Raw genomic sequence first — 15,433 nt, forward strand, 5'->3', positions numbered from 1 at the left:
AAGAAAAGTATGCTGGGCGTGGTAGTACATGTTGTAGTACATACCTTAATCCCAGCACTCAGGAGGCTAAAGCAATCAGATATCTGTGAATTCAAGGCCAGTCTGGTGTACAAAATGAGCTCCCAGACAGATCTGTTACACAGAGTAATCCTGTCTTGACCCCCCCACACACACACCCTCAAATTGTATTCAAAGAAGTTAATTAAAAGTTCAGAGCTCAACTTAGGTTAGTTTTTCTAGGTTGTTCAACAATTTCATAAGTTGGCTATCCATAGGTGAAGAAACCTCTTTATGACCAGAGCTTTAGAATGAAAGTTTGAAAGGTTATAATGGCTATCTTACTTATTTAGCTATTTTCTTGATGTTAATGCCAATATATTTTGTCTTTTGCTTCCTGCTTTTGTTACATTGTTTTCAGGTTTATTAGTATCTTTTTATTTATTTATTTATTTATTTATTTATTTATTTATTTATTTATTTATTTATTTTTTGAGACAGGGTCTCTCTGTATAGCCCTGCCTGTCCTGGAACTCACTCTAGACCAGGCTGACCTCAAACACAGAAGCCCGCCTGCCTCTGCCTCCCAAGTGCTGGGATTAAAGATGTATGCCATCACTGCCTGGCTATCAGTATCATTATCAGTATCATTCTTAAATTCAGGTTTTGTTTCTTTTCTTTCTTTAAGATTTAGTTTTATTTTGTGTCAGGGTGTTTTGCTTGCATCTGTGAAGGGCAGAAGAGGGTATCAGATCCCCTGGACTTGAGTTGTAGACAGTTATGAGCTGATATGTATTCGAATTCTGAGAATTAGGGTCCTTTAGAGGAGCAGCCAGTGCTCTTAAATGTTGAGCCATCTCTTGAGCTCCAGAAGGTGTGTTTTCTTCATTAAGGGGCATACCTTAATTTTTAATGAGAAGTCTTGAAGACAGTAAAATGGCCACTGTCTGTATTCTGTGAATATATTATTCATATCACTGTAAGGCCAGAATGCTAGGTACTTTAGGGAATATATAGGTTTTTGCTTTTAAAGAACTTAAGTGTAGTTCTTTTCAGCTTAAAATTGTTCATAGTTGCAGACAGCAATTAGATGGCTGATAAATCTCTACAATTTGTTTTTTACTTGGGGGAAGAGCTGGTATTTGAAAGAGTTTGTGCAAAAGCAATTTTTATCAACTAGAGAAATTGGTATAGAGTCAGAATAGGGGCTGGGAAGATGGTTCAGTCAGTAAAAGTGCTTTTAGATGAAGTATGAGGACCTAAATTTAATCCACAGAACCCAGGTACAACAGAATACACTTATAAAACCCAGAGGTAGGGAAGGCGAAACAGTAGCAAGCCACAGTGGTGAAGTCCAGGTTCAGGAGAGACCCTTTGTTGAAAAATACGCTTGTGAGGTCTTTAATCCCAGCAGTTGTGAGGCAGACAGGTCTCTAAGTTTGAGACCAGTCAGAACTACACTGTGAATCCCTCCCTCAAAAAGACAGGAAATGGATTTGGTGAAGAATGATTGAGGACAACTCAGCTTCAGAGGTCAAGGGAAATTTGGTGGAAACTAACTATGCACAATAGGTATAAAAATCAAAAAAGTTACTACCCATGGCAGGTTGGTTGTTTTAATGGGAAAAGAAAGGCCTAGTTGGAATAAATGCCTGGTAAATTACAAAAGTATATAAGAGATTGGCTAGATTGGTTGGGCATTACACATAAAGAGCTAGGAAATAAGCCGGGGCGGTGGTGGCGCATGCCTGTAATCCCAGCACTCTGGGAGGCAGAGGCAGGTGGATCTCTGAGTTCGAGGCCAGCCTGGTCTACAGAGTGACTTCCAGGACAGCCAGGGCTACACAGAGAAACCCTGTCTATAAAAGAACCAAATCCAAAAAAAAAAAACAAAAAACCTTTTTAAAAGCTGGGCAGTGGTGGCGCACGCCTGTAATCCCAGCACTCTGGGAGGCAGGGGCAGGCGGATTTCTGAGTTCAAGGCCAGCCTGGTCTACAGAGTGAGCTCCAGGACAGCCAGGGCTATACAGAGAAACCCTGTCTTGAAAAAAAACCAAATTAAAAAAAAAAAAAAAAAGAGCTAGGAAATAGAAGGATGGTATCTTCTTACGTGTTTGAACAAGGAAATAATGTGGTAAAAATGTCCTTTTACAAAAATTAAAGAAATGGAGTGTATGGCGAGCTGTAGGTCAATGGTTGAGTGATTATTAGGTCTCAGCTCTGGGAAAGCGTATGTTGGCAGCATGCAAAATGGTTGGATGTGGATGTGATGAGGGAGAATGTTAGCCAAATAGAGGGTTTTGTTTTTGTTTTTGTTTTTTGAGACAGGGTTTCTCTGTATAGCCCTGGCTATCCTGGAACTCACTCTGTAAACCAGGCTGGCCTCAAACTCAGAAATCTGCCTGTCTCTGCCTCCCAAGTGCTGGGGTTAAAGGCGTGAGCCACAACTGCCCGGCAATAAATAGAGTTTTACCCCAAAATATTTTATCTTACAAGCAGTCATAACTAAAGCATGAGGACTTGGGTTTAATCCCCAGACCCTAATAAAACTAGCTGGAGAGGTTTTTCCAACACCCATGTGGGGCAACTCAAAAACACCTGTAACTAGTTCAGGAGGATCTGATACCTCTAGCTCATGCATTCAAACTTACATGTACATAATTAAACACATGAATATATTTTAAAACAACAAAATATATCTTTAAATACATGAAGAGGAAGGCCACCTTCATTTGCTGCTGTCCTTGGTCCTGAAGGAGAGCTGAAGTACTGCTTCTCTCTGAAGTTGATTAGACTTGGTAGTGTAGCAATGTGCCGAGTTGGTTGGTAACCCTGTTTAGGAAATTTAATGTCTGGGACTTGTAGGACATAGTGTTGTTTGAATCTGTTAAAAGGTTGTGAGGACCAATTGTGGGGCTAAGTTAAGTCTGAATTTGATTTGAATGCAAATCCCAGCATTGCATTCTCATGTGTTACTCTCTCAGTGTAAAACTACGCATTTCTGGGACTTGTCAGAACTAAATGACTAAATTCATGTAAAGTACTTAGGACAGCAACTACAACATGGATATTTTCTATAAAGTTAATCATTGTTACCTATGTATTTTGTCTGTATTCTGAACAGTTGAAAGGACAACAACAAAAACCACAACTGGTTTTGCTAACATGTTACATTCTATAAGGAGTTATGTGCCCCAGCATCTGCTTTGTTAAAGGGTTTGTGATTAGATTCCTGATGACACATTTTTTTCTCTACTAGAAACAACTGTTCAATAGCAGGAATATAAGTATAGTTTAATTGCCATGTAGAATCTAGTAGATGTGAAGGCTGATTCCAAGGAAGAGTGTGACTTTCAAAAATGGGTCCAAATAAAACTTTAAAGTTACAAATCTTTCATTGTTCATGTCTGATCACACACATAGTGAGTGTGTGTTTATTTCTAAGAATGTTAATGCCTTCGTCTTTTTTTTTTCAGTATAAAAGCACAAAATAAATCCTCAGTCTTTTTCAAGATTATATAAAAGGACTTGTGAATTACATCTCAGCACCTAGGACAGCACCCAGTACAGCTCGGCAATGTACATGAACTCTGGCTTGAGGTTTGGGGTTTGTGTTCTGGATTCAGAAAAGAAGAGAAAGTTTTAGAGGAAATTTTAAATCTTTGTAAGCCCTTACTCTAAAAGTATATGCAGTGCAAAATGGTGTCATGGCTTGATTTCAAAATGTTTTACTCTGGCTGTAGAACCCACTTCCTGAAGTAGTTTGAGTTAAAATGATCTAATATTTGTGTTTTAACTTTCAGCTTTGTGTTATTCTTGGAAAATTTCGCACCACTTGTGAATTCCTTGAGCCTGGGCATTGCAAACCCACTTCTGTTGGGCCCATCTCCTTTGCACTTTGCTCAGATTAAGACTCAATTGGCTCTTCAGCAGCTGAATGCCGTTGCCTCACATGGTTCAGCACCACCTTATACTTTATTAAATCAGGCATTCCTGAAAGTAGCCATGTCGAGACCCAGGTTTAATCCTCGAGGGACCTTTCCACTTCAAAGGCCACGAGCACCTAATCCTCCTGGGATGAGGCCTCCAGGACCATTTGTTAGGCCTGGATCTATGGGTCTTCCAAGATTTTACCCAGCAGGGAGAGCACGTGGAATTCCACACAGATTTCCTGGCCACGGATCTTATCAGAACATGGGACCACAAAGAATGAATGTTCAGGTAACTCAACACCGAACTGATCCAAGATTAACCAAAGAAAAATTGGATTTTCCTGAAGCACAACAAAAGAAGGGGAAACCTCATGGTAGTCGGTGGGATGATGAGCCTCATATAACTCCACCAGTAGAAGTGAAACAGAGTTCTGTAACCCAGGTTACAGAGCAGAGTCCTAAAGTACAGAGCCGCTATACAAAAGAGAGTGCTTCAAGTATTTTAGCAAGTTTTGGATTATCAAATGAAGACCTAGAAGAACTTAGTCGCTATCCTGATGAACAGCTAACTCCTGAAAATATGCCATTAATATTGAGGGATATAAGAATGCGAAAAATGGGCCGCCGATTACCTAATTTACCTTCTCACAGCAGAAGTAAGGAAACTCTTGGTAATGAAACAGTTTCAAGTAATGTGATTGATTATGGGCATGCAAGCAAATACGGTTATACAGAAGATCCACTTGAAGTACGTATTTATGATCCTGAAATTCCAACTGATGAAGTCAAGAATGAATTTCAGCCTCAGCAGAGCATTTCTGCAACTGTTTCCACTCCAAATGTGATATGTAATTCTGTGTTTCCTGGTGAAGATGTGTTTCGTCAGATGGACTTCCCTGGTGAGTCCTCCAGTCAGTCTTTTTTCCCAGTTGAGAGTGGAACCAAGATGTCAGGCTTACATATTTCAGGACAGTCAGTCCTTGAACCTGTAAAATCCATCAGCCAGTCTATTAGCCAAACAGTTAGCCAGACAACGAGCCAGTCTCTGAATCCTCCATCTATGAACCAGCCATCCTTTTCATCTGAATTAATTTCAGCTTTAAGCCAACAAGAACGGATCCCACAGAAGTCTGTGATCAGTTCAGCAGATGCACATGGTGGACCTAGAGGAAGTAAAAAGAATTACCAATCAGAGGCTGACTTGCCTATTCGGTCTCCCTTTGGGATTGTGAAAGCTTCGTGGCTACCAAAGTTTACACAAGCTGGTGCCCAGAAAATGAAGAGACTTCCAACTCCTTCTATGATGAATGATTATTATGCAGCATCTCCAAGAATATTTCCACATTTGTGTTCTCTGTGTAACGTAGAATGTAGTCATTTGAAGGTGAGTGTTTTTAAAAGATTGCTGTACAATGATGCTCAGTGTCCAGGTTTTCTTAAAAATCTATTACGTATGCTGCTGTTAACAAAGCGTTAACAATGTGCAAACCCAGCACCTACTTGTAATCGTAAGTAACCTTAAGTACTGAAATGAATATTTGGCTTTCTACATCCTGTTACTTGGCATACTATATAGTTTGCCTTTTATTTTGAATTTTTAGTTATCCCACTTATATAGCATCTAATTTATATAATAAATTGTGTATTCATAACACTGCTATGTGAGAAAGTATGTTTAAGATTTATTAGGATAAAAATATAAAACTCATTTGTAGTACACTTTTAAAGGACAACATATCTTCTAGCTTTGCGCATACCTGTTCTAAGCTAAAAATCTTAATGTTGCTTTAAGTGTTTCTGATTTTTGTGTGGACCAGTAACTTTTTAGTGTTTCTTGAGAAGGCACTTTTAAAATAATTTCATAGTAGAATGTTTCAGGATATAAAGATAATTATGATTATGGAACCAGCCATGGGCTCAGAAAATAGAGTGAAATGCTGGAAATTCAGAGAGGAACATCCAAAATATATGCTTAAGGTACCTTTGTGGTTAGCGCAGACAGAAGGAAAAATTTGCAGATGTTGAAGAATAGTATTATGTAGTGTATGCTGTTTGATAATCACTATTGGTAATTTGAGCAGGAACTACCACATTCCCCCTTTATTAACATACATGTATAGGAACCGCTGATTCTTTTATTTATTAGTGCAGTTTATATGAAAGGATGGTAGGAAAGAGGGAATGCACCTTAAGAAGCTTTAAAGCTTTAGCCTGGAATTGGCTGGGTAGCTTGAAGAGTTTTACATATGTATAGGTTTTAGTTCTTTTGTTATTTTTTTCTGCAAATACTGCTATTTCATTGTTTTTGTATTCATTTATCAGTTTTCTGTCAGTGATCTAAAACCTGAATTGGTTGCTTTTGTCTTCAGGTTACCTTTAGCAAAAGAAAACATTCTGGGCTTGGAGTGTAGTTCATGGGTAGAGCACATGTTTAACACATACCAAGCCCTGGGTTCAATCAGAAAGCAGCAATCTATTCATAGAAAAATATTCTGAATTTTAATACAGTAGTAGTTGCCTTATTTCACCAAAGGGAATACATGTCATTTGTCACTCAGAAAAATCTCAGAATAATTTATTCATAGAGTTTTGTAAGTAGCTCTGGACAGAGTATTGGATGCCCTCTGTTATTGTAACTGGGCATACCACTAACTCTCCCATTTATTTTGGGACTAACAGTTCCATTTTGAACTGTTAATCAGTCATAATGAATTGAAGAAAATACATTTTAAAGAACTTGTTAAAGTTCTTAAAGAACTTTATTTTTGTTTTGTATTGTAGAAAATACACTATTTTTAGTATAGTTACCGATTTAGTTTTGTGTGTGATTGTTCAATAGATGCTGATGCAGACAGAAATAAAGAACTGTATAAAATTTGATTGTTTTGTAAAGCTGTTTATACAGTCTCCTCAAGGAAAAAAAGGCCACATACCTGATGAAGTTTTGAAAGTTAGATAATAGTTTGGTGATATTTAGCCGTTTGTGCATGCCACAGGGGAAAGAAATTTATTATTTCTACATTGATTTCAGATTTGTAGTCGTCAGTCCAGTATTATAATACTACAGATTAGCTAATAATTCATGATGAAAGAAAAACATAAATATACTACTCTTAGTATCAGAAGACTTTTATAGCCTGGTTAGATAAGACTGATAGAGTAATTGTTATCAGTTATATAAAGTTTGTTTGGAAGGGAGTTACTTATGGAATAGTTTGAAAACATTTTGAATGATGAGAAGGGTTAAATATACCTATTTAAAAAGGAAGTGGCATTCCAGATGGGAACAGCAGCATTAGGAGAGGCAAAGGTTCTTAGAAGAGGCCTTATGGTAGGACATAGTGAAGAACATACTAGAAATAAATATGCAAGGCCTTGAAAAGTTGTTGTCAATTTAGATGTCTTATTGGGGAGCTAATTAAATTTAATTAAATTTTTTGGCTAGGTGATGTGACACATTGAAAGTGTTTCAGGGAAATTTCAATGTAGATGAATAGGAAGAAGGGAGATGGGGTAGGCCACTTAACTGGAAGCTTCCCTAGATATCAAGACTAAGGTGGAGAACCATGTATTAACAAGATAGAATAAAATTTTGAGAGCAGAGAGAAATCATTTAGTCATTAAAAACCACCTCTTTTAGATTGTGGAGATGGCTCAATGAGTGAAAATACTTGCCACACAAGTGTGAGGACCTGAGCTCAAATCCTCTGGATTCATGTCAAAACCCAACAGTATGAACATTTGTAGCAATCTTAGCACTCATGTTGGGAGATAGAGACCAGAAAACTCCTCAGAAGCTTACAGGCCAGCTAGCCTGGTGTATGCAATGACAAAACAATAGAGATTCTGTCTCAAGATGGAAGATGAGGACTGAGGTGGTCTTCTGACTTCCTTAAGTTTGCTATAGCTTGTTTCATATACTGTGAGTCAACATACATTTTACATATATGCTCCCAGTCTTTATAATCAGCATAACAGAGTAGGACTCATCTAACCTCATGGATTGGTGGACAATGTTAGCATGTGAATGTGGATTTAGATGTACAAGTGGCCTCTTGTTTCCATGATATATTTTATTGCCGTGTGTGTCTGTGTGTGTGTGTGTCTGTGTGTGTGTGTGTGTTTGTGACATTAGAAATATGTAGCCAGTAATATTGAATTTCTAATTTTTGCCTTTTTCCTACCAAGTAAATCCTACAATATCTTTGTTTTTATCTTTGAGTCTTTCAAACTATAGCCTAATAAGTAATTTGGAAATGCAATAATAGAATGTGCGTTTTCTCACAAACTGGGGTTCAGGTTTTAAAGGAATTTGTCTTGGTTTCTTATGCCCTTCTGATTGAAATAACTTGATTCAAGAAAATCCCCCCAATTTATCTACTTATTTATATATTTTGTGTGTTTAATCAGTGTGGGCACATGCGTCCATAGTGAGTGAATCTGTGGAGGTCAAAATATTGTGAGAGTCAGACTGTCTGCTTTCATCATATGGGTTCAGGTTGGGATTGAACTCTGGCAACATCGGAAACAAACTTTTATTTTAAGCTAGTCAGAGGAGGATAAAGAACAAGCTTTGATAGGAGTCAGTGTTTTCATAGTTTGATTGGGAGCCAGCCCAAGTTCTTGGACATCCTTGCTTCTCAAGTAATTATTTTTCCTATAGAAGCACTGCTGCTTTTGAGCAGATATCTGGGTACTACTGTCACCATGAAACCTAGAAATTGGGGTTGCCTAGTTATATTTACTGAGCTTTGGGTTATCAAGAAGGATGCCTGTTGAAAGTCAGTATGCATGTGTGAATTAGAAAAAGTAGAGCAGCGACCACCTTCAGCTTACATAGGTATCACAAAGAAGCGTTCCATGTTATTATTATCATTTCTTTGTATGTGTTTCAAGTGAAGCTGAAAATCAGATTTGGGGTGTAATCTGGATATAAAAATGTTGGCAACTATTCAAATAAAACATTTTATGGTACAAATAAATCATGCCTAATTTCCTGCCTGCCAGTGTGTCTATTTGGTAAAACGATACCTCATTTATATCAAAGACATGGGTTGGGCACTACTATGGACTCTTGATTGCTGGTTTCTTTTAGCTTTCTGTTTGTAGCACTAAGGAGAGTAGCACACATTTTGTTCTCACAGTGTAAATTAATGTAGGAGTTTAATGAAATCTTTTAACTTGCTAAAACTTGCATATATACACTGTGTTGGAAGTAGCTTGACTTTCAGGTAGTTCTTGCCAAGGTACACTTCAGAATTGAAGTCAACTGTGGTTTAATTGTGGAGGCTTTGTTTTTAGGGATGATATAAATTACAGTGTTTTTGAAGTGGAAACAAAAGTTTTTCTCAGTAAGTTTTAAAACAGCTGTTTAGTGAGGGTCAGTTTTTCTTATTTTCCTTTCTTAATTCTGGTGGAACACTGAGTAATTGACATGATGGTTTGAACTAATTAACTAGTTGTTTCATCTTGGAGACTATTATATTAAAATACTGTATTGCCTCCCCTCCTTTCTCTGCCATCTCTTTTAATCAAACATGTCTTCTAGGAGCTAATTGTTGTTACAGATTGTAATTTTAAGACACTTATTTATAAACAAAGTGTATAAGAAAACATTTTTTTGTTAACTATAAAGCTGTATATATGTAAGGGATATTATATCTTTGAAATGGTGTTATTTTTCCTTTAAATCTTGTAAATAGATTTGATCAGGCTTTACTATTTTACTCATCTTTTCCCCCAATATGAGTATTTTGTTTGGAATGCCACTAGCCTTTTAGCTCACATGTTTTGGTGGTCAGTGTCATTTGCTTGACCTTAGAGGAGGAAGCAGTCGGACTACTTTATAAAATTTTGTTTTTTTTTTTTTGAAATGTTTTTATATTTGAAGTGTTAAATTTTTAATTTATGCTTTTCTTCAAGTTTAAATATATGTACTTTTCAAAATTAATGTTTTGATTCTTGATTCAAGAAATATTTATACTAAATATTTTTTAAATGGGGTTTACATGGTGTGGGGTTAAATATTTGTTTGGAGGACTTTAATTTTTGTTTGTGTAAATTGTTATATCTAAATGCTATTTATGATTAGATTTGTAAATTTCTCAAATACTCTTTGTCATTTAAAAAAGCCTAATTCATTTGTCAGCCTGAGGATTGTTTTAATTCAACTTTCTCTTTTTTTACAACAGGACTGGATTCAGCATCAAAATACTTCCACCCATATTGAGAGCTGTCGGCAATTACGTCAACAGTAAGAACATTTCCTTCCCTTTTTTACAGGCGTGATAATTTGTTAAATACTTTTAAAGCTATTGGTTATTTAAAATAATAATCTTAGAGAAGTATGTTTAGCTTTCTAAAAAGAGAGTTTTATGTGATCTTCTATTGACTCCTTCCTAACTTAATCCCCAGTAGGTAATTATAGACTTTTTATTGTCAGCCTTTCCCAAAATGGTTGAGAAACAGATACCATTCTTTTCCATTATCTTGGGCCTTTTTTCAAAGGTTACATAATTAAAAAGTAATTCATACCATACGCCAGTATTTAATTTCCAGTGTAAAGATTTTCTCTGCCTTAGGATCTGTGTTTAGAATGAAACTTAAGTAGAGCCTATCAACTCTTTTCTTTAAGTGAGGTATTTAGGAAGGTTTTCCTGGCCACCATAGACATGGAATTTATAATCTTAACCATCTTATCCTCTTTCCATTTGAATAACAAAGTTAAACTGTTTCCTTAACATCATGAAATAGTTCTAATCACCAGCCTGATATTCTCTTGGGTTTTGAGATTATTCAGACCATGCAGTGGCGGCGCATGGCTTTAATCCCAGCAATTTGGGAGGCAGAGGCAGGCGGATTTCTGAGTTCGAGGCCAGCCTGGTCAACAGAGTACCAGGACAACCAGGGCTACACAGAGAAACCCTGTCTCAGAAAAAACAAACAGAAAACAGTATTTAGTCTTAATCCTTCCCAATTCTCTTCCTTTTTAGTCTTAAACAATAACAATCAAGAAAAAGAAAAAAAAGAAAGAAATTATTCAGATTCTTCGAGTAAAATGTCATAAACCTAACTCAATACAGTAAACTCTTTTGGAAAAAAAAATTAGATTGTTACTTATTTTATGTGTATGAGTGTTTTGTCTGCATGTATATTTATGCCACACAAGCATTCCTGGTTACTTCAGAGTCAAAAGAATGTCAAATCCTCTTGAAATGAGTTATTGGTGGTTGTGAGCCAGTATGTGGATGCTGACACCTGAACCCAAGGCATCTGTAAGAGCAACAAGTGCCCTTAACTACTAGTTAGCTCTCCAGCATCCACAGTTATTCTTAGAGGAAGAGAATTAGTTCATCTGACTGGAAAGTTGCAGAGAGTTGAAGCTCTAGTTTCAAGAACAGCTGAATTTTAATCCCAGCACTTGGGAGGCAGAGGCAGGTGGATTTCTGAGTTCGAGGCCAGCATGGTCTACAGAGTGAGTTCCAGGACAGCCAGGGCTACACAGAGAAACTCTGTCTCGGAAAAAAAAAAAAATTAAGAACAGCTGAATTTTAAGTCAAACAAAAATCAATGTAAAGAATATTGCCATTTCTTGACCTTGCTCTGGTCTGTTTTTTAAAATTATTAATTTTTTTCAAAGAATTATTTATTTTTATATGTAAGTACACTGTAGCTGTTATATGTAAGTACATTGTAGCTGTCTTCAGACAGCTACCAGAAGAGGTGGGTCAAATCTCATGGATGGTTGTGAGCCACCATGTGGTTGCTGGGATTTGAACTCAGGACCTTTGGAAGAACAGTCAGTGCTCTTAAATGCTGAGCCATCTCTCTATCCCGCCTTGCTCTGGTCTTAAGAAAACGCATGTGCATAGTAGGTAGTTCCTGTAGATTTTAGACTTCAGTGAACTATAGACCTGGTATTTTCAGAAACTGGTCTGTGTTTTGGTTTGATTGTTTTTTTGATCAGGGTCTCATTGTAGTCCAGGGTAGCCTTGAACTACCTGCCTCAGCCTCTTAAATTTTGGAATTATGTGCCTCGCTTCCCATTTTTCCCTTGTTTTTCTTTTTTCCCAGTAACTTTTTTGGTTTTTCGAGACAGGGTTTTTCTGTATCGCTCTGGCTGTCCTGGAACACTGTAGATCAGAGTGTCCTGATCACTCTGTAGATCAGGCTGGCCTCGAACTCAGAAATCCACCTGCCTCTGCCTCCCAAGTGCTGGGATTAAAGGCGTGCGCCACCACCTCCCAGCTCCCAGTAACTTGTTAAAGGACCCATTGTCTTTGTCTAAACTGGTTTTATAGTAGTTGTAGTAATAATATACACAGCTTTAGTGGCATGTGCCTACTATTCCTGTAAGAGAACTCCTACATGAATCATATAGACTTTAAGAGTAGAGGCTAGAAGCCTGGTGGTGGTGGCTCATGCCTTTATTAATCAACAGCACTTAGGAGGCACAGGCAGTTGCATCTTTTATAAGTTCAAGTCCACCCACCCACCCACAGAGAGAGTTCCAGGACAGAAACCCTGTCTCAACCCTCCCCAACCCTCTTCCTCCCTAAAAAAAAAAAAAAAAAAAAAAAAAAAAAGCAAACAAAGGAAGGGAAAAAAAGCAAGGATAGAGGCTGGGATTGGCCACCTCCATAGGAGGTAAATATAAAGAGATAATTTATTGCTGGATTTGAATATCCCTTGCTACCCGTGTCAACAGAGAATCAATCCTTCCTAAGGAGTGAGTTACTTGCTGTAATAGTTATTAATGCTAGTCCCATGATAGAGTTTTTACAAGAACAAATAGCATGTGTGTGCATTTAATTTCCCCATCCCTTCTCCCCACGTATATCCCCTTTAAAGCATTCTTTTCCCTTGTGCACATAGGACCTTGATTTTTCAACTGCTTTTCAAACATTCCTCTTAATGCTTTATCCCACTCTACCTTATTTGGGTTGTATTCTCCTGTAATGGTTTTTCTTGGTTTCTCCTCCACTGCAAAATATTTACCAAGTTAAATTGTCATCTTAATTTTTTGTTCTCTTAAGCTGCATTGAGTTCCATATACTATATATATATATATACATATATGTAGTTCACATCAATACATACTTAGTGTCTTTAGTCTTTAAGGCTTATGTTTTTTTCCTCTGTCTTTTTTTAGCTTTTTCTGGATAATATAGAACAAGGAGTAGCTGGTTAGCCTGAATTAGTTTATATAGCTCATGGCCCTTTGGCCCTTTGTTCTTTTTTTTTTTTTTTCTTTAGTATTTTTTAATGTTTTTTTGGATTTATTTATTTATTTCATGTATGTGAGTACATTGTCACTGTCTTTAGACACACCAGAAGACGACATTGTATCCCCATTACAGATGGTTGTGAGCCACCATGTGGTTGCTGGGAATTGAACTCAGGACCTCTGGAAGAGCAGTCAGTGCTCTTAACCACTGAGCCATCTCTTTAGCCCCAACTTCAGTACTTTAATATGAAAAAAATTCAAGTTACAGAGAAGCTGGTATGAAATGCTATATTAATTTTTTTCATAATCACCAGTTGTTAGCATTTAGTTAGTTCATTTATTCAAATTTAACATTTGTCTTCTAAGAATAAGGAAGATTTTTCATCACCCCAACAACACTACATTAAGAACATTAACACTAATTCCACAATACCTTCTAATATACAAGCCTGATTCAGAGCCTTCCAATTATTTGTAGAAATCCATTTATAACTGTTATTGGCAGCACCCATCTGTACCCCCAATCCAGGATTCTGCCAAAATTCATGTATTAAAATCTTTTAATCTGGAAAAACTTTTCTCCCTTGTTCCTTCCTTCACTGGCGCTTTGACAGTGTTGACTCTTTTTTAAAAAATGTGTGACAATTGTCTTTTGAATGTCTCATATTCTCTGCTTTTGTGTTCTTCACTAATAAGTTTAGGTTGAATATTTTGTCACAAATATTTAATATATCTATTAAATACATACACCTAGCTTGTTGTTAGTTGTCTTCCACTGGTTTGTCTGTCTGTCTGTCTGTCTGTTTGTGTGGCAGGGGTGAGACTTTGACCTATTGCTGGCTTTCTTGGGATGTGGGAATGCAGATTTGCAACTTTATTTGTTTTATGAATGGTAGGCGGGTAAGGGAAAAGGAAATTCAGAGTGTTGGGTTAGCTTTTTAACAACATCTGAAGCATACAGAAACAGCAACAACAAAAAACTGCTTTACTTTTTCCAAGGATTTTGACTTGATTTACGTTTCTGAAAGATAATTTGTTGATCATCTGCCACTTATTTATTTATTTTTTTATGTAAGCTTATATCCTGATTCCAAGTCCCTTCCTAATCTGCTTCTAAAGCAGTGGTTCTCAACCTATAGGCTGAAAACATCGGAAAACAGATATTTACATAAACTCATAACAGTAGCAAAATTGTAGTCATAAAAGTGACAACAAAAATTGTATGGTTGGGGTAACCACAATATGAGGAATTGTATTAATCAGACACAGCATTAGGAAGATTGAAAATCAATGTTTTAAAGGAATCTTTCTAGGTTATCTCCTTTTTATTGTCTCTTATTTCTGTGCTACACCAACCAGTGCCTGGAGAAGGACCATTTGGGGTTCCCCTCTTGGTTTTTCTTTATTCAATCATGTGAACTTTAAGCAAGTGCAGGCCTGCTAATATATTCCTCTCCTGTCCTCTCCTGTCCTCCCCTGTCCTCTCCTGTCCTCTCCTCTCCTCTCCTCTCCTCTCCTCTCCTTCTTTCATTCTTTCCTTTGTTCTTTCATTTGAGACAGGTTCTCTTTAGCCCTTGTTGATCTGGAATTTATTTATGTAAACTAAGTGGTCTTTTTTTTGTTTATTTTGTTTTGTTTTTTCGAGACAGGGTTTCTCTGTATAGCCATGGCTGTCCTGGAACTCACTCTGTAGACCAGGCTGGCCTTGAACTCAGAAATCCTCCCGCCTCTGCTTCCCAAGTGCTAGGATTAAAGGCATGTGCTACCACTGCCGGGCTAACTAGGTGGTCTTGAACCCATAGAGTTATTGTCTGCCTCTGCTTCTCCAGTGCCAAGATCAAGTTTTTAAAGGGCTTCCTAAAATGCCATCTTCTTTAAATTCTTCTTTCTCAGATATATTTTTCCAAGTGCTGCTGGATATAACTTAAAGAGTTTGATATAATACTGTGTTCTGTGAGTTTCAACAGAAAGTATGAAAATGGTATGTCCCCCGGAGGTTTGTTTTTAAGTTATGTACATGAATATGTGATAGTACATGGGTTTGTGCATATGAATATAGGTACCTATGAGACCAGAAACATTAGATCTTCCTGAAACTAGATATGGGTTGGGCTGGAGAGATGGCTCATCAATTAAGAGCACTGATTGCTCTTACAGAGGCCCTGAGTTCAATTCCCAGCAGCCACATAGTGGTTCAGAACCATCTGTAATGGGATCTCATGCCCTCTTCTGGTGTGTATATTAAATCGGGCTGGGGGGAGGAGAGAGAGAGAGAGAG

General features: G+C 37.3%; 1 protein-coding gene across 7 annotated transcripts in view; it reads left to right on the top strand.

The window, feature by feature from the left end:
• Positions 1–15,433, top strand: part of Znf638 (zinc finger protein 638) — a 126,655-nt gene that overhangs the window by 63,513 nt on the left and 47,709 nt on the right. For all 7 annotated transcript variants that reach the window (XR_007976631.1, XM_052174131.1, XM_052174133.1 and 4 more), the window contains exons 2-3: positions 3,801–5,313; positions 10,121–10,182. Coding sequence is in view for 6 of the 7 variants with exons in the window: in XM_052174131.1 (XP_052030091.1) it covers positions 3,801–5,313; positions 10,121–10,182 (1,575 nt within the window). In the remaining variant the exon portion in view is untranslated. The remainder of the gene's footprint in view (positions 1–3,800; positions 5,314–10,120; positions 10,183–15,433) is intronic.

The sequence above is a fragment of the Apodemus sylvaticus genome, chromosome 2 (genome assembly GCF_947179515.1).
Source record: "Apodemus sylvaticus chromosome 2, mApoSyl1.1, whole genome shotgun sequence".
Lineage (NCBI taxonomy): Eukaryota > Metazoa > Chordata > Mammalia > Rodentia > Muridae > Apodemus > Apodemus sylvaticus.